A 17599-nucleotide genomic window follows, 5' to 3' on the forward strand; every position below is an offset into this window, starting at 1 on the left:
TCCCACCAGAGTGGACCCTCTGCCCTGCCCCAAATGCAACATGAGACTTAGGCCAAATAGGACAGGCCTTCACAAAAGGCTCCAGGAGGAGGAGGCAAAGACCGGGGCCCATACACCCATGTTCACAGCAGCAGTATTCCCAAGAGTCAAAAGACAGCAACAAACCAAGGGTCCATCAACAGAGGAATGGATAAACAGTGTGGTAGATACATATGATGGAATATCATTCAGCCTTAAAAAGGAAGGAAATTCTGACACATGAAACCATGTGGATGAATCTTGAAGGCATTATACTAAGCGAAATAAGCCAGGCACAAAAGGAAAAATAATGTATGAGTCCACTTATAGGGGGTACCTAGAATAGTCAGAAAGGCAATGCCAAAGAATGCTCAAACTACCGCACAATTGCACTCATCTCACACGCTAGTCAAGTAATGCTCAAAATGCTCCAAGCCAGGCTTCAGCGGTACGTGAACTGTAAACTTCCAGATGTTCAGGTTGGATTTAGAAAAGGCAGAGGAATCAGAGATCAAATTGCCAACATCTGTTGGATCATTGAAAAAGCAAGAGAGTTCCAGAAAAACATCTATTTCTGCTTTATTGACTATGCCAAAGCCTTTGACTGTGTGGATCACAATAAACTGTGGAAAGTTCTGAAAGAGATGGGAATACCAGACCACCTGACCTGCCTCTTGAGAAACCTGTATGCAGGTCAGGAAGCAACAGTTAGAACTGGACATGGAACAACAGACTGGTTCCAAATAGGAAAAGGAGTACGTCAAGGCTGTATATTGTCACCCTGCTTATTTAATTTATATGCAGAGTAGATCATGAGAAACGCTGGGCTGGAAGAAGCACAAGCTGGAATCAAGATTGCCGGGAGAAATATCAATAACCTCAGATATGCAGATGACACCACCCTTATGGCAGAAAGTGAAGAGGAACTCAAAAGCCTCTTGATGAAAGTGAAAGAGGAGAGTGAAAAAGTTGGCTTAAAGCTCAATATTCAGAAAACAAAGATCATGGCATCTGGTCCCATCGCTTCATGGGAAATAGATGGGGAAACTGTCGGGAGCCACATTAGGCGTTACTGACCAAACGGAGGCACGGCCCCAGACCCCTCTCCTCATTCCACAGGCACGGTCCAGGGATGAAGGAGTTAGGCCTTGTACCTCTGACTTGTCTTTTCCTCTCCTCGGCTGAGTTGACTGAAAGGCATATTAAGGTGCTTATTGCTCTTGAGAGGAGCATGAGAAGGCACAAAGCCTTCTGCAGCTGTGCTCAGAGAATAATTCATAAAGTTAACCATTGACATTTGTTCAAGGACTTTTACAAAAGAGTGTTCCAGGGTGAGCACGCAGGTCGCAGCTTGAGGCCATGGGAAGGATTGCTATCTGAAGCCTATTTGTGAGGAAAATGTTTATGGCAAAAGAGTTTGCTGAATTTAGTTCTTAGGAATAATTAAAATCGTTAGAAGCTGAAGATTTAAGGAATGTTGTAATGTTAGCGTATTCTACTATAGCTTATAGAAATTAGGGACTTTAGAGACATTATTAGCAAGAAGCCCTTTCTAAGAAATAGTGAGCTTAGGATACTAGGGGCAAACAGGACTTAGAAAGATAAGAATTAAACTGAGGAATGTGGTATGCGGCCCAGACATTAGCATGAGTTACAGTGTATTCACAAGGACACATGAGAAAAAGTAGATAAGAGAATCGCTGACGAAGGAACTCCTTTTGAGGGGCAACGATGATTTATGGAGACAACAAATCTGGGTCAGTGGGAACTGAAAATATCAAACCTCTGACCTAATGCTTTTGTAAAAGTATAAAAGAGAATCATAAGCTTGAAATAAACAGGCAGTCCAAGAAAACTGAGAGGCTTCCTCAGTTTCTCGCCGACACCGCTCACCCCTTTAGGTTGAATACCTGCTGGAGCTGGACTCTGGCAAGAAACAGTGGAAACAGTGACAGACTTTATTTTTGGGGGCTCCAAAATCACTGCAGATGGTGACTGCAGCCATGAAATTAAAAGACGCTTACTCCTTGGAAGAAAAGTTATGCCCAACCTAGATAGCATATTGAAAAGCAGAGACACTACTTTGCCAACAAAGGTCAGTCTAGTCAAGGCTATGGTTTTTCCAGTGGTCATGTATGGATGTGAGAGTTGGCCTGTGAAGAAAGCTGAGCGCCAAAGAATTGATGCTTTTGAATGGTGGTGTTGGAGAAGACTCTTGAAAGTCCCTAGGACTGCAAGGAGATCCAACCGGTCCATTCTGAAGGAGATCAGCCCTGGGATTTCTTTGAAAGGACTGATGCTAAAGCTGAAACTCCAGTACTTTGGCCACCTCATGCGAAGAGTTGACTCATTGGAAAAGACTCTGATGCTGGGAGGGATTGGGGGCAGGAGGAGAAGGGGATGACAGAGGATGAGATGGCTGGATGGCATCACTGTCTTGGTGGACGTGAGTCTGGGTGAACTCCAGGAGTTGGTGATGGACAGGGAGGCCTGGCGTGCTGCGATTCATGGGGTCGCAAAGAGTCGGACACAACTGAGCGACTGAACTGAACTGAACTGAGAATAGTCAGTTCATACAGCCAGAAAGTAGAATAGTTGTTGCCAGGAATTGGGAAGAGGGAAGAGTAGGGAGTTACTGTTTAATTGGTATAGTTTTTCTGTTTGAGTTGATGAAAAAGTTAGGGGAATAAAGAGTAGTGGTTGCCCAACATTGTGAATGTACTTAAAACCATTGAATTATATGTCTCAAAATGATTAAAACGGTAAATTTTATCTTATGTATATTTTTCCACATCTTTTTTTCAAAAGAAAAAGGAGACCTGGGCCCAGATTGGCCTCTGCCTGTAACTCCTCTCTGGCTAGTATCCTCCCATGCAAATGAGAGGTTCCATGCATGGACTTCAGTGAATCCCTTACAAAAGCTGTAAGCAAAATCGAGGCCTCTCTTCAGATGCAAGAAGCGTAAGATCTACTTTAAGTGGGAACAAAATAATGCTCAGAGTAGTAAGGGTAGTATCATACCGCCACTTGAATAAAAAAAGGAACAATTAGGGACTTCCCTGGTGGTGCAGTGGATAAAAATCTGCCTGCCAGTGCAGGGAACATGGGTTCAATCTACTGAGCCCATGCTCTAGAGTCCAAGAGCCCCCACTACTGAAGCCCGTTGGCCAAGAACCTGTGCTCCTCAACAAGAGAAGCCACCTCAATGAGAGAAGCCACCTCAATGAGAAGCCTGCATACTGGGAGAAGAGTCGGCCCTGCTCCCCACAACTGGAGAAAGGCCACGCAGCAACCAAAAATAGATTAATTAATAAAAATTAATAAATGAATTGATTTTTTAAAGCGGGAACAATTATATATTATTTGTACCTGTATCATCTATTTCTTGGAGAATACACAGAAAGCTCAGAAATCTGGTAGCCTGTTGCGGGGAACTCAGTGGCTGGGCAAGGAGGTGGAAGAAGAAACTCTTGACCTATATTCTGTACCTTTGAATTTTAACGTTGTGTAAATATCTATACAAATAAACCTAAATAGGGCTTCCCTGGTAGCTCAGTGGTAAAGAATCCGCCTGCCAGTGCTGGAGACACAGGTTCGATCCCTGATCTGGGAAGATCCCAGCAACTTAAGCCCGTGGGCCACAGCTATGGAGTCTGTGCTCTGGAACTAGGCAGCGACGGACTAGTGAGCCCACGTGCTGCAACTGCTGAAGTCTGGGCGACGTAGAGCCAGTGCTCTGCAACAAGACAAAGCCACTGCAACCAGAAGCCTGCTCACGGAAAGGAGAGAAAACCCCGCGGGGAGCAACCAATACCCAGAACAGCCAAAAATAAATAAAAATAAACCTAAATACATTCTGGACGAATTAGATGGCACTTCTGGAAATAGGGCAGGGAAATAGGAAATAGGGGCAGGGCCCCACCGCCGATATTCTGTTGACTACAGAGGCAGAGAAGTCATCACGTTTGCCGGAGAACAAGAGCAGTATTTCCGTGCTCTCTGTTCCGGCAGTGCTCACAGCAAGTCCCGGTACGTTATCGCGTGGAGAGCTCCCGAAGGTTTATTATCTCGGTTTGCAGATGACGAAACCGAGGCTGAGAGAGTCTCCGCCTCACTCTGGCTCCGGGTGGGGACTGGGGCGCGGGCCAGGGACCTCCTTCTCCCAGGGGCCCCAGCCTCGCCCTTGTGCCTGGCGGGCGGCTCGCGCGCGCCCCTCGCAGGCCTGCCGGGAGCCTTTTATCGGATGAGGTGGGCGGTATTCTCTGGTTGGCAGCACCTTGGGCTGGGGACAAAGCCTAAACACTGTGTGTGTGTGTGTGTGTGTGTGTGTGTGTGTGTGTGTGTGTGTGTGTGTGTGTGTGTGTGTAAGAAAAACTGTGTGAGGTTCCAGTGTGTCTGAATCTTTGTGAGTCTGCTGTATGCGTGTACGCCGTCGGTGTGTTGACTCTGTGTTGGAGTTGGGGGTGTGTGTGCATGGGTGAAATGGGGGTGTTTGTGTACATGTGTGCGCATGTGTCCCAAGGCAGGGCAATCTCTGTCCTTGAATATACAGCTCTGGTATCACCTCTGTGAAACCACCCTGACCTCCCTGGGCAGCAGCACTCAGTCTCCTGGTGCCCTCCCTCCTGGACACAGCTCCATCACCCCGCCTGACACACACACTGTATTAAACCTTACTGCTGACAGCCCTGTCCCTCTCCTGTCTGGGCAGGGAGCTGAAGTCTGCACGGGCCAGGGCACATGATGGCCCATCCATGCGAGTGTGCATGTTTGATGTCACATGAGAGGCCTGTATATGTTGGAAGGTGTCAGGGGGTGGGGAAGGGTCCCATCTGACAAAGTTAAGTACACCCATTCTGTTTGGATCCTGGAGGGCCTATAGTCCTTCTCCCAGATTTCTCACCCACAGGCCTCCTACTCAGAGCTGCCCAACACCATGACAAAGGGCAGGCCATCTCTCACATGGTTACTTATGGACCCAGGATCAGCCAGACTGCTTTTCCTCTGTGGCCTGATTCTAGGGCAAGGCGTCTGTCCGTCAGCTGGGTAGGACAAGGGCTGCCTTGGGACACCGGGCCCCACCTCCTGTTGGCCACCTGAGACTTGGATCTCTGGGATTTTTGTCCCCAACTGGTCCTGGAGTCAGTTCGAAATTGCCAGGTCAAACTTAATGTCTCTCTCCAACCCCCAAGCACAAGGCCTGAATTCCCAGCCCCTGAGGTCTATTATGTTATGTTCACGCTAGTAACAGCTGTGGTGCATTTTTATTTGTTCTGTCTTCTGTAGATAGAGCCTAGGACTCCAGGGTCATTCCCCCTGGGGAAGTCCTTCCTCCTGTCGATCTTTCTTTTCCAATCAAGGTCTGAAGCTTCTCCCCTTCTCTTCCAGAAATAGTGCTGAAAGGGAAGGAATAGAGCTTAAACGGTTACCCTACTCAGACTCTCGAACTACACTCTCTGGAGTGGTTGGCCCAACTCGACCAGTGGCAAGATTTTTAGCTCCAGGCAAGTGTGTCAGACCAAAGCCTTTCTCAAATTGGGTAATTCAAAGACTGTTTCATAAGAGGATTACGTGCAAAGGTATGGGCAGAGCATTGGTGAACCACAAGGAATAGTGAGTGCATTACCCCCAAGCTAGTAGCAGTGGCTTAGTTACCACCCTCAGGGGCCCAGGAGATGGAAGGTGCAGGGTTCCTAGAATCTGGAAAGAGAGGGCCGCCCAGAAAGCAGACGACAGGTGCTGTGATCTACAGCAACCCCACAGAGGGAGGGTAGGGACACGCCCAGACTTAATCTCTTCTACCTCATCTGTCAGTGCCATTCTCCAGCCAACCCCTATAGAAGTTACGGGACAAGGCCTTCAGCCTCCTGGCTGCAGAGCAGAGTGGAAAGGCTAAAGAAAGGATGTGGAGTGGCAACAGAAGAAGTCCAACACACCCTGCTAGCCTGAGTTCCCTCATCGGTAAAACAGGCTATTAGAGGAATTTCCTGGCAGTCCAGTGGTTAGGACTCTGCTTTCACTGCTAGGGCCTGGGTTCAATCCCTGGCTGCAGAAATAAGATCCCACATGCAGCCAAACTAACTTAAAATAAAACAAACCAGGCTATCTGTCCCACCTTGCTTCTAGGTTGTCATGATGATAAAAGGTGAGGGTGTGTTTAAAGCCTTGCATGTTGTACCAGCACATGCTGTGTGCTCAGTGAACAGATTCAATGATCTGCCTGTTGATTTTAATGATGAACTGACATGGCAATCTTGTGTGCCTCCTAAATCAGTTCAGTCGCGTCCAACTCTACGACGCTATGGACTATAGTGGCCAGGCTCTTCTGTCCATGAGATTCTCCAGGCAAGAAGACTGGAGTGCATTGCCATGCCCTCTTCCAGGGGATCTGCCTGACCCAGGGATCGAACCCACGTCTCTTATGTTTCCTTCATTGGCAGGCGGGTTCCTATCTAAAACAGAGACCTTGAATGTTTTCCCCTGCAAATCTCTCTTCCCTTCCTTAACTAACTGCTCAAGCCAGAGTCCCTCAGTGCCATCCTTTTGGGTCTGGAAGCCTTGCACTGTCTCTCCTCACTTGGCACCACCATTCCATTCTGTCTGCTCTTCTCCAACATACATCTCAGATCTGGTTCCCACTCTTCATCTCCACTGCCACTATGCTAGTCCTCCCACCTTGACTTCCCCTAAAATGCCTCACTGGTCCCCCTTCACCTACTGTCTGGTCTCTCAAGCATCAGTTGACTGCCACCCTCCTGTATGAGACCACTGCCCTGCGAGGCCCTGCTTCTGTCTCCAGTTTCACAGGGACCATGCGCCTCTACACTCACCACAGCTTGCCCTCTCTGCTGCTGCTGCTGCTGCTGCTAAGTTGCTTCAGTCATGTCCAACTCTGTGCGACCCCATAGACGGAAGCCCACTAGGCTCCCCCATCCCTGGGATTCTCCAGGCAAGAACACTGGAGTGGGTTGCCATTTCCTTCTCCAATGCATGAAAGTGAAAAGTGCCAGGCTTTTCCTTCCTCAGAGTCTCGGCATATATTATTTCCAACCCCATAGAAAACTCCTTGCGCCAAATTGTCCCACTGGTTCTTCTCCTCCTCCAAATCTCAACTTAAATATGATCACTTCAGGGACTTACCTGGTGGTCCAGTGGTTAAGATTCCATGCTCTCAGTGCAGGGGGCCCAGGTTCGATCTCTGGTCAGGGAACTAGATCCTGCATGCTGCAACTAAGACCTGGCATAGCCAAATAAATGAATATTGTTAAAAACATAAGATCACATCAAAGCAGCTTTCCCCAACCACCTCATCTAAAACGCATCCCCTTCTCCTCACAGGCTTCTCTGTTCCAGCACCATGATCCATTTCTTCATAAAACTTACAAAGTATGTAGTTACATATTTATTTGCTTAACACTTGTTTATAGTCTGTCTCATCTCCATACTAAAAATTCCACAGAAGAGCATGGGCTCTGTTTTGCTTACCACTGCATCCTTAGGAACTGGCACAGAGTAGGTGCTCAATAAATATTGCAAATGGTCATGAAGTAGACAGGAGCCAATGTGATAATGACAATGGTGCTATCAGAGCCCTTCTAGAGAATCGCATTGCATGATCAAAATGTTCCCCATCCCCTTTCTTCAACCTCCAGTCCCTGTACTAGATCCCCTGCTTCCTAGATTCATCTAGGGCTAACTTCAGTAAAGTACAAAGGGACCATAGTGAAAGTGAAAGTCACTCAGTCTCGATCCCGAGATCCCTATACGGTCCATGGAATTCTCCAGGCCAGAATACTGGAGTGAGTAGCCATTTCCTTCTCCAGGGGATCTTTCCAACCCAGGGATCAAGCCCAGGTCTCCCGCATTGCAGGTGGATTCTTTACCAGCTGAGCTACCAGGGAAACCCCTCAAAGGGACCATATTACTGGCAAAAAAAAAAAATCTCTGTTCAGGTTGATGACCAGACAGAATGTATGGATTAAAAATTTATCAGGAAAAATGGATGAGAGAAGGGCAGAAATGCCAGAGGACAGGGGCAGAGAGCCAGCAGGTCCAGGGGAGGGACTCTGCGTGGAGATAGGGGTGGCTCACTGGGTGTGTCCCTTTTCTTTTTTTCTGGCTCCTTTTGATAAGACCAGCAGTTTTGTTATCCTCTCCCCCTTCTCTCTCCACAGTCCAGGAGGCTCCAGCTCTGAATTTTGAAGCTTGTCAGTGCAGAAGAACATGCTCCCCAGCTGGCTCTGGTCATGGATTTCTAAGTCCCAACGGGATGTAGTGAAGTCCATCCTGACTGGGGCTCCAGGAGGTAAGAAGAGGCATCAGATATCATTAAAGAGAAGGGAAGAAATGAAAGTAGGAATCAAGTGTGGGTGGGAGAACAAATAGACCATATTTGCTGCTGGCTAGGAGGTATTTGGGGAGGATCTGTGTTCAGAGTCTCCTCCATGTTAATTTATAGACCCCGGTCGGGGCCTCTTCTCCCAACCCCAATAGGCAAGGCAGAGGGGAGCTTGCAGCCTGGGAGCCAAGGGGCATTCCCATGACTACTGGACTCTGGCCCCTGGTGCACAGGACTTCCAGTGACACTTTAACCAGGATACAGAGCTGATTCCCCACCCAGCCGGCCTCCTGCTTCCGACAGTTAACAGTATGGAGCAGATCCCCGGAGACAGGCAGGTGTGCAGTGGCATGGACGGTGTGGTTGGCACTGGGGCTCCTCTTCCTCTGAGCTGGGCTAGGGCAAGCTACAGAGACTTCAGGACCTGGAGGAGCACTGAAGGGGCTGAGGAAACTCAAAGGAGGGAGTGGGAGGCCAGTCAATTGTCAGGGGCTGGAGGGAAGAAGACAGGAACCTTAGGAAAGGGAACTGGGTGATTCTCAGCCTGGAAATGAAGGGCCACTGTGAACTAGATATCAAAGGGGGCTGAGGCTGAGAGAAGTCAGCAGCTAAAGGGCAAGAAGTCTGAGGATGTGAGGGACCAGATAGCTAGGTGATCAAGAATTTGAGCCTGGAGTTAGTCAGACCTAAATGGGAATCTTATCTCTGTTAATTAGAAGCTATACAAACTTGGGCAACTGATCTAACCTTTCTCAGCCTCTGTTTCTTTACCTAGAAAATGGGAATAATTACAGAGCATATAAGTACCTGCTTGCTAGCATCCTGGTGACTAAATAAGTTAATGTATGCATAATGCCCAGCTCAGAAGACTCAACAAAAACTGGAGAACTGAGGGAAGGAATAGAAAGCACACTGAGATGAAAGGATGGGGGCCAGCGGCAGGTGCCCACACAGCCCCTTTGTACTGCAGGACCTGTGGGGTACCTGCAGCGGGCTAGTGTAGCCCAGATGACTCAGGAGCTGGGCATTTCCTTCTTCCAGCGGCAGCAGCTGCCAGCCACTATGGCAGACACCTTCCTGGAACATCTGTGCCTGCTGGACATCGACTCTGAGCCTGTGGTCGCTCGCAGTACCAGTATCATCGCCACCATCGGTAAGCACCCCCACCCCTCCTGCAGCGTCACAGGGCCTCGTGTGTTTTTCTCAAGATGCTGCCTCATCTTTTGTGTTCTTTGACACTTCTCCTTGTTTGATTGAGGGATAAATAAATAAATACATATTTTAAATTTTTATTTATTTATGGCTGCACAGGGTCACTGCTGCAAGAGGGTTTTCTCTAATTGCTGAGGGCAGGGGCTACTCTCTGGTTGTAGTGTGCAGGCTTCCTCATTGCGGTGGCTTCTCTTGTAGAGCATGGGCTCTAGGGCAAGTGGGCTCCGGATCTGCAGCTTGGAGTCTCTAGAACAAGGCTCGGTAGTTGTGCTGCTCAGGCTTAGTTACCCTGAAACATGTGGGATCTTCCTGGATCAGGAATCAAACTGGTGTCCCCTGCATTGCAAGGGAGATTCTTAACCACTGGACAACTTCAGAAGCCCAGCAAATATTTGTTGAGTTCTTGGTAGATAAGCTACTGGGTCCTGGAAGTAGGTCAGTGAAATGAAATAAACAGACAGGGACTTCTCTGGTTAGGATTCCATGCTTCCACTTCAGAGGGCCCAGGTTCTATCCCTAGCTGGGGAAGTAGATCCCACCTGCACAGCATAGCCAAATAAGTAAAAATAATTATTTTCTTTTTAAAAAGAGACTTCCCTGGTGGTCCAGTGGCTACAACTCCATGCTCCCAATGCAGGAAGCCCAGGTTCAATCCCTGGTCAAGAAACTAGAACCCACACCCCACAACTAAGACCCAGCACAACCAAATAAATAAATATTAAAAAAGGAAAAAACAGACAAAGATCCCTACCCTTGGGGAGCTGACACTCTAGCTGGGTGCGACAATAATAAATGCAATGTTATTTAAAAACTAAAGAAAGTATTTAGTATATTAGAAACTGATAAGTACTTTGGGGAAAAAAAAAAGAAAAATCACGCATGGTAAGGGGTATTAAAATGCAAGGGCAGGAGGGAGGTTGCAGTCCTAATAGGGAGTCAGGGTAGCCATTGATGAGAAAATTAGACCTGAGCAAAGACAGATGTCTGAGAGAAGAGAGTTCTAGGCAAAGGCAATAGTCAGTGCCAAGGTCCTAGGTCAAGGAGGCTGGAAACCATCAAGGGGAAGAGCAGCAAAAATGAAGAGGTTGGAGGAAGGGGAAGATCGTGCAGGGTTCAGTAGGCCATTTTTAGAATTTGAGTTGCGTTTCACTCCAAGTGTAGTGTGAAACTGAAACCACTGCAGAGTTTTGAGCAGGAGTTACATGCTGTTACTCAGGTCTTAACAGAACTGCCCTGGCTGCTATATTGAAAGTAGATTGAGGTTGGGGGTGGGGGTGAGCCCCAAGCTGCTCCTACAGTATTTCTGGTTTAGACCAGGTGGTGGAAGTGGAGCTGCTGAGAAGGGACAATATTCTGAATGTATTTTGAAGGTAGTGCCAACAGGATATGATGGATTGGATATCGGGTGGGGGTGGGGGTGAAAAAGGAGTCAAGGACTAGTCGCAGTTTTTTGGTGTGAGGCGCTAGAAGAATCCATTATCAACTGAGCAGGAGAGACTGTGGTGGAAATGTTTGGAGGAGAGATCAGTTCAGTTTGGGGCTTGTTTGATTGCAAATATTAGACATGCAAGGGTGGTATAGAGTAGGCAGTCAGATACACAACTCTGGTTTTGGGAGAGGGGTCTAAACTGGAGATGTAAATTTGGAAGTTGTTGACATACTGACGGTATGTAAAGCCATGAGACTAGTTGAGACTACCAAGGGGGTGAAAGGAAAATGAGAGAAGAGGAATGGTCATCTGATGGGAGCTAAGGCTGAAAGGGAGCAGCCAGTGAGGTAGAAGTAAACCAGGGGTGGTGTCCTGGAGGCCAAGCCAAGAATGTATGTCAAGGATGTGTGTCAAATACTGTTGGCAGATCAGCTAAGATGAGGACTAACCACTGGATTTAGCAACAACACAGAGGCTGTTGGTGACCTTGACAAGAACAGATGTAATGGAGAGTGGGTACAAGGAGAATAGGGGGGAGGGGATACAGAGATAACTCTTGTCATGAATTTTGCTGCACCGGTGAGCAAAGGAATAGGGCTGTGTAGCTAGAGGGGGAACTGAAATTAGGAGAATTTGTTGTTGTTGCATGAAATAACACCAGGCTTACATGCTGATGGGAATGATCTAACAGAAAAGGAAAACATCAATGACATAGAGAACTGGGGGAACTGCTGAATCTGTTTTTGATTGGGTGAGAAGGAGACCCAGTACACAAGTGGAAGAACTGGCTTAGGGAGGGACTGGAGAGGCTGGTCAGCTGGGTCTCAGTTACTCAGCTGTCCTACTAGCAGGGAAGGAATGGAACTCAACTCTCCTCAGTCCAACAGGAAGGAGGCTCTAAAGCTTGGCACCCATCCCCTTCTCATTCACTGGAGTTCCCCCACACTGCAGCACGGAACATCAAGGCAAGGCAACACTGTCGCCTCAGGCCTGGCTGAGCCCACCCTTCTAGGGCCTTGCAGTGCAAGGAGGCAGGTCCTAGCTGGAGAGGGGAATGTAGTCTCTGATCTGTGTGCCGGGGTGGGGTCAGGGGACAAAGGTCGGGTGACAGGACTTCTGCGGCCTGGGGCGGCCCCGAGGGTGATGATGGGTTCGGTTGTCACTCAGGTTTGGTGAGAAAGTTGTCTGAATCGGGCGGGTCTCTGGTTCCAGGGCCGGCATCTCGCTCCGTGGAGCGTCTCAAGGAGATGATCGAGGCCGGGATGAACATCGCGAGACTCAACTTCTCCCACGGCTCCCACGAGGTTCAGGGCGGGGCCACGGGGAGACGGGTGGGGCTAGAGGATGCCCCAAGGTCCCGGCCAGCTTCCCCTGAAATCCTCACTTTGTTCTGGTCCCCAGTACCACGCTGAGTCCATCGCTAACATCCGGGAGGCGGTGGAGAGCTTTGCAAATTCTCCGCTCAGCTACCGACCCGTGGCCATCGCCCTGGACACCAAGGGACCAGAGATACGCACTGGGATCCTGCAAGGGGTGAGAGAGGACCCGCGACCCGCCCTGTTCTGGGGACGGCAAAGGGGGCGGTGCAGCTTGAAGGAAGTTATCCGTAGGGCGGAACATTGGGAGGGGCCAGTTCTGACCTCCGCAGGCCGAACTCAGTGATCCTCTGGCCCCGCCCCTAGGACCCGGCGTCAGAAGTGGAGATAGTGAAGGGCTCCCGGGTGCTGGTGACCGTGGACCCAGAGTTCCAGACCCGCGGGGACGCGAACACCGTGTGGGTGGACTACCCCAATATCGTCCGAGTCATGCCGGTGGGGGGCCGCATCTACATTGACGACGGGCTCATCTCCCTAGTGGTCAAGAAAATCGGTGCGGACGGGCCTCCCGCCCTGGTCCTGCGCAGTGGGCCCTCTTCCTTTCGGTCCCGCCTTCGCCTTTCACTCCCACCACACCTTCCCGAGTCCCTGGCATCCAGACTCCAGGGCTACCCTGGGCTGGGGCTGGATTGGCGGGTTAGAAGTTTCTTCCACAGACGTCCATGTGCCATTCTGTGCAGAGCCCAGGCTGAGCATGAAGAAACAAATAAGACATCATTCCGTTTTCTTGCGGGTCCAAGCCCGGTGTTCGCACTGCTGTGACTATGCCCCCGCCCTCACCCCTAACCTAAGCGGATTCTTTCCATACCCGCAGGTCCAGAAGGGCTAGAGACCGAAGTGGAGAACGGCGGTGTCCTGGGCAGTCGGAAGGGCGTGAACTTGCCAGGCACCCAGGTGGACCTGCCCGGGCTGTCCGAGCAAGATGTCCAGGACCTGCGCTTCGGGGTGGAGCATGGCGTGGACATCGTCTTTGTCTCTTTCGTGCGGAAAGCCAGCGACGTGGCTGCCGTCCGGGATGCTCTGGGGCCAGAAGGACAGGGCATCAAGATCGTTAGCAAAATCGAGAACCACGAGGGCGTAAAGAAGTGAGACTTGGTCTTTGTTCCCATCAGGCCCTACGTATCCCCATCTCCCTCCTCTTTCCCTGCCTGCCTCTCTCTGGCTTCTCTTGGGTCTTTCCCAGCCCTGACTTCCCCAACCGCCCAGGTTCAATGAAATCCTGGAGGTGAGCGACGGTATTATGGTGGCACGGGGTGACCTGGGCATTGAGATCCCGGCTGAGAAGGTTTTCCTGGCTCAGAAGATGATGATCGGCCGTTGCAACTTGGCGGGAAAGCCCGTTGTCTGTGCTACACAGGTCTGCCATGAGCCCTGGGGGCAGGGCCCTCTATGAGTCTGGGAACACTGAGGGTAAATACACACACCTTAGGTCTCTAGCACGTTTTGCTGTCCAATGTTTGACCCTCAAACAACAAAGCTATGAAGACTTACTGTGACCCCCGTTTTCAGATGAGGAAACAGAGCAGCCAGGATCACACAGTTTGTGAGTGTGACTCTGGTTTTCAGGGCCCTCAGAGCATGGATGTCAGAGACATAGTCGGGGCAGGGTCCCCAGTCAGATATGACTCCTACAGTTCTGACCTCAAGATATCCCCCAGATGCTGGAGAGCATGATCACTAAGCCCCGGCCAACTCGGGCAGAGACAAGTGACGTGGCCAATGCTGTTCTGGATGGGGCAGACTGCATCATGCTGTCAGGGGAGACTGCCAAAGGCAACTTTCCTGTGGAGGCTGTAAAGATGCAGCATGCGGTAGGAGCTCAGAATGCAAGGCAAATGGGCTGGAAAACCACCCTTCTTCAGATCCCAATACCCTTGCCCAGCCTGACCTCCTGGTGCCCACAGATTGCCCGGGAGGCAGAGGCTGCCGTGTACCACCGGCAGCTCTTTGAGGAGCTACGCCGGGCAGCACCACTGAGCCGGGATCCCACGGAGGTCACCGCTATTGGTGCTGTGGAGGCTGCCTTCAAGTGCTGTGCTGGTGCCATCATTGTGCTGACCACAACTGGCCGGTGAGGAGAACACTGGGAACACACCAGGACAGAGCTTTGGGTCCAGGGCAGGCTGGGATGGGCCCCAAGCGTGACTTTTGTCTCATCATCAGAGATCTTTCTGGGGTAAGAAGAGAGGCAGCTATGGGAGCTGGAAGCCTAGAGAGACAGATCTTGGAGCACACCAGGAATTGTGCCTATCTCCTCAAGGGGTTGGGAGGGCAAGGTGGCATCACTGGGTATACTGACTTCCAGGCCATCTGGGCTCCCGGGGCTCAGAAACAGGTCCTCTGCATTTAGCCCACAAAGCCTTGCAATGCTGGGGTATTACAGAAGGCTCCAGAAGGTCTGAATTCAAATCTTTGCTCTGAAACTTAGCTATGACATCTTGGGTAGGTCACCCAGGTTCTATAATCCTCCTCCACTTGCTCATGGGATTATGAGGATTAACAAGAAACATTTTTTAAGTTAAATACTATATAAAGATGCATTCCCAGAAGGGTTTTCTGTTTTTCAAAGAGGTTTCTCCTTATTATCTCATTTGATAGATTTTTTTTAGTCATCTCACAGTTTCCCCATGTGGTCAGAAAGGCAGGTATTCTTACACCCACTTTATGGGTGAGAAAACTAAGGCCCAGAAAAATTATGATGACTTACCTAGGGTCACACAGCTTACTGGTGGCACCTGGAACCCGAACCCAACACTCTTCCAATATTCTGGGCTGACCCTGTCTGCCTCCTTCAGCTCAGCCCAGCTTCTGTCCCGGTACCGACCTCGGGCAACAGTCATTGCCGTCACCCGCTCTGCTCAGGCTGCCCGCCAGGCCCACCTGTGCCGAGGAGTCTTCCCTGTGCTCTACCGTGAACCTCCAGAGGACATCTGGGCCGATGATGTGGACCGTCGGGTCCAATTTGGCATCGACAATGGTGAGACCCCTAGCTCCCTCCCACCCTCCCCTGGATTTGTATCCTGAGTCCGCCAACCCCACTTCCTACACTCCCCCAAGGGGTCTTGCTTCTCTCCTCTGGTCCCAGGTTTTCTCTGTGAGATTCACTAAGACTGAGATACTTGAGTCTCCAAGCGTGGGGGGAACATGCTGAGAGAGGGCAGAGGGAGCAAGGGCAGGGACCAGGGCCATCCCTAAGTGGTTGACACAGCTGCTGCCTCCACCAGATGGCTGGAGCTGGGCATGACACAAGGAGCAAGAGATGAGAGGAGAAAGAGGGACCCAGGGTCCTGCAGCTGCAACTGAAATCGAATTGACAGTTGCTATGCTCATACCCTGGGCTTCCCTGGTAGCTCAGCTGGTAAAGAATCTGCCTGCAATGCGGGAGACCTGGGTTTGATGTCTGGGTTGGGAAAATCCCCTAGAGGAGGAAATGGCAACCCACTCTAGTATTCTTGCCTGGAGAATCCCCATGGACAGAGGGGCCTGGCAGGCTACAGTCCCTAGGGGTCTCAAAGAGGTTGACAAGACTGAGTGACTGAGCACAGCACATGCTCATACTCTCCCTCTTTCCGTCTGCACAGCCATGCAGGTGGATAGACTTGCTACTCAGCAACATGCTCCATGGCACCCCATGGGCACAGCTGCAGCTCACACCTCCTACAGTGGTCACACTCCCTGCAGTGCCCCCGGGGGCGCACTGTACAGTTTGCCTCGGGCCCCTCCTTCCTTATGGGTGCCCTTGAAGAAGGCGGTGAAGGGTGGTGGCTGGTTCTCTTTACAGGGCTGGCCTGGGTCCCTCAGTGGCTGATTATCATCTTCTCTCCTTCCTCCCCTCCAGGAAAGCTCTGTGGCTTCCTCAGTTCTGGGGACCTGGTGATTGTGGTGACAGGCTGGCAACCAGGCTCTGGCCATACCAACATCATGCGGGTGCTGAGCGTAACCTGAGGTGCCCCTCCTTCTCTGACCAAACCAGCCCTGGACCTGCCCCTCCCCACTCCCTCCTGCAGCCCCACATCTAAGTCTTTTCTCTCCCAATCCTCCCTACCCCAGGCCACATCTGCCATCCAGTTTCCTTCCAGGGCACTCCCTCCCTTTCTCTATTTCATGCAGGCCTGAATAGTCTGTATCCAATTAAGCAATGGCCATCCAACAGCACCAATGGTACATTCCCTGTATCTAATGCTCTCAACTGGTCCCTAAGATGCTCTGAGCCTTTAATCCCAGCTCAACTATTAATTCTATTCCCCCAGGTTTCCCATAGCTGAGGGTGGAGGGGAGGGAAGCATGGTAATCATGGCCACAGTTTCCACAAAATCTCATCTTAAAAATCATCTCCCAAGGACAGTGTCACCTTTTTCTTCATTGTGACTGGAAGCTAGGAGAGATGGAAGCCGGGGAGCACCGGAGCCAGGCGGGCACACCTCGTTAGTGTCTCACCAGTTCGAGGCTTGCAGGCCACTCCCCATTTGCTCTCACACCCATCCCATGCTTTACTGGGTCAGGTGTTCTGGCCTCCTCCTGCGCCCTGAAATGCCCACTTTGTTCCCACACACAAACCAGGAGGCAAAACAAGTGTCTCTATTTTCTTTTTAAACCCAGATGTTTGGAAGCCATATAAAACTTCTCCCATACACGCAGAACCCCAGAACTCCCCGCCTAGGAGAAAAGGAGCGTTAGGGTCCTGGCCCCACATTCTTTGATGCTGGAGAGTAGACGTGGGGACAGAGGGGTGGGCTACAGGATTCTCTTGTCCCTGAGAAGGCAGAGGTACTGGCTAGCCTGCCCTTCCCTAGGCTTGGATACCTCAGTCCCTCCCCTTGCTCCTGCACCAACAGCAAACTCAACAGGAATGAAAAAGAACTAAAAATAAGAACAGTCCTTCTCCCCATCTCAGATGGCCCTTCCTGGTCCTACCTAGATAGGGAGAGTGTTCAAGTATTGCTGCTGATGGGAGTTGCACAAGGACCACAAGAGCTGGGATGGAGGGCCCTGTCTGTTCCTGCTTCCCTAGTAGGAGGGGAGGGCAGGGATGGATAAAGGAATGGGTAAATGGATAAAGTGAGTTGATAATAAATAAAATTAGCAAATGAATGAATAAATTATTAAATGAATAAATAAGGGAGGGAGGAAAGAAAAAAATCCCATCTAGGGATTCAGCCACTTGCCCCCTACCTGGGGGGATCTAGACTGGCACACTAAATAAGGGGGTGTCAGCAATCCCATAGC

General features: G+C 50.3%; 1 protein-coding gene across 2 annotated transcripts; it reads left to right on the top strand.

Moving 5' to 3' along the window:
• Positions 1 to 8226: 8226 nt before the first annotated feature.
• Positions 8227 to 17466, top strand: PKLR (pyruvate kinase L/R). 2 transcript variants are annotated; one of them, NM_001076176.1, is given in 12 exon segments: positions 8227 to 8323; positions 8512 to 8694; positions 9398 to 9509; positions 12210 to 12301; positions 12399 to 12530; positions 12680 to 12866; positions 13188 to 13458; positions 13580 to 13730; positions 14032 to 14184; positions 14278 to 14444; positions 15169 to 15350; positions 16212 to 17466. In NM_001076176.1, coding segments are annotated over 11 exon segments (1581 nt in total). In that variant the 5' UTR covers positions 8227 to 8323; positions 8512 to 8667; the 3' UTR covers positions 16319 to 17466.
• The last annotated feature ends 133 nt before the right edge of the window (positions 17467 to 17599 follow it).

The sequence above is a fragment of the Bos taurus genome, chromosome 3 (genome assembly GCF_002263795.3).
Source record: "Bos taurus isolate L1 Dominette 01449 registration number 42190680 breed Hereford chromosome 3, ARS-UCD2.0, whole genome shotgun sequence".
Lineage (NCBI taxonomy): Eukaryota > Metazoa > Chordata > Mammalia > Artiodactyla > Bovidae > Bos > Bos taurus.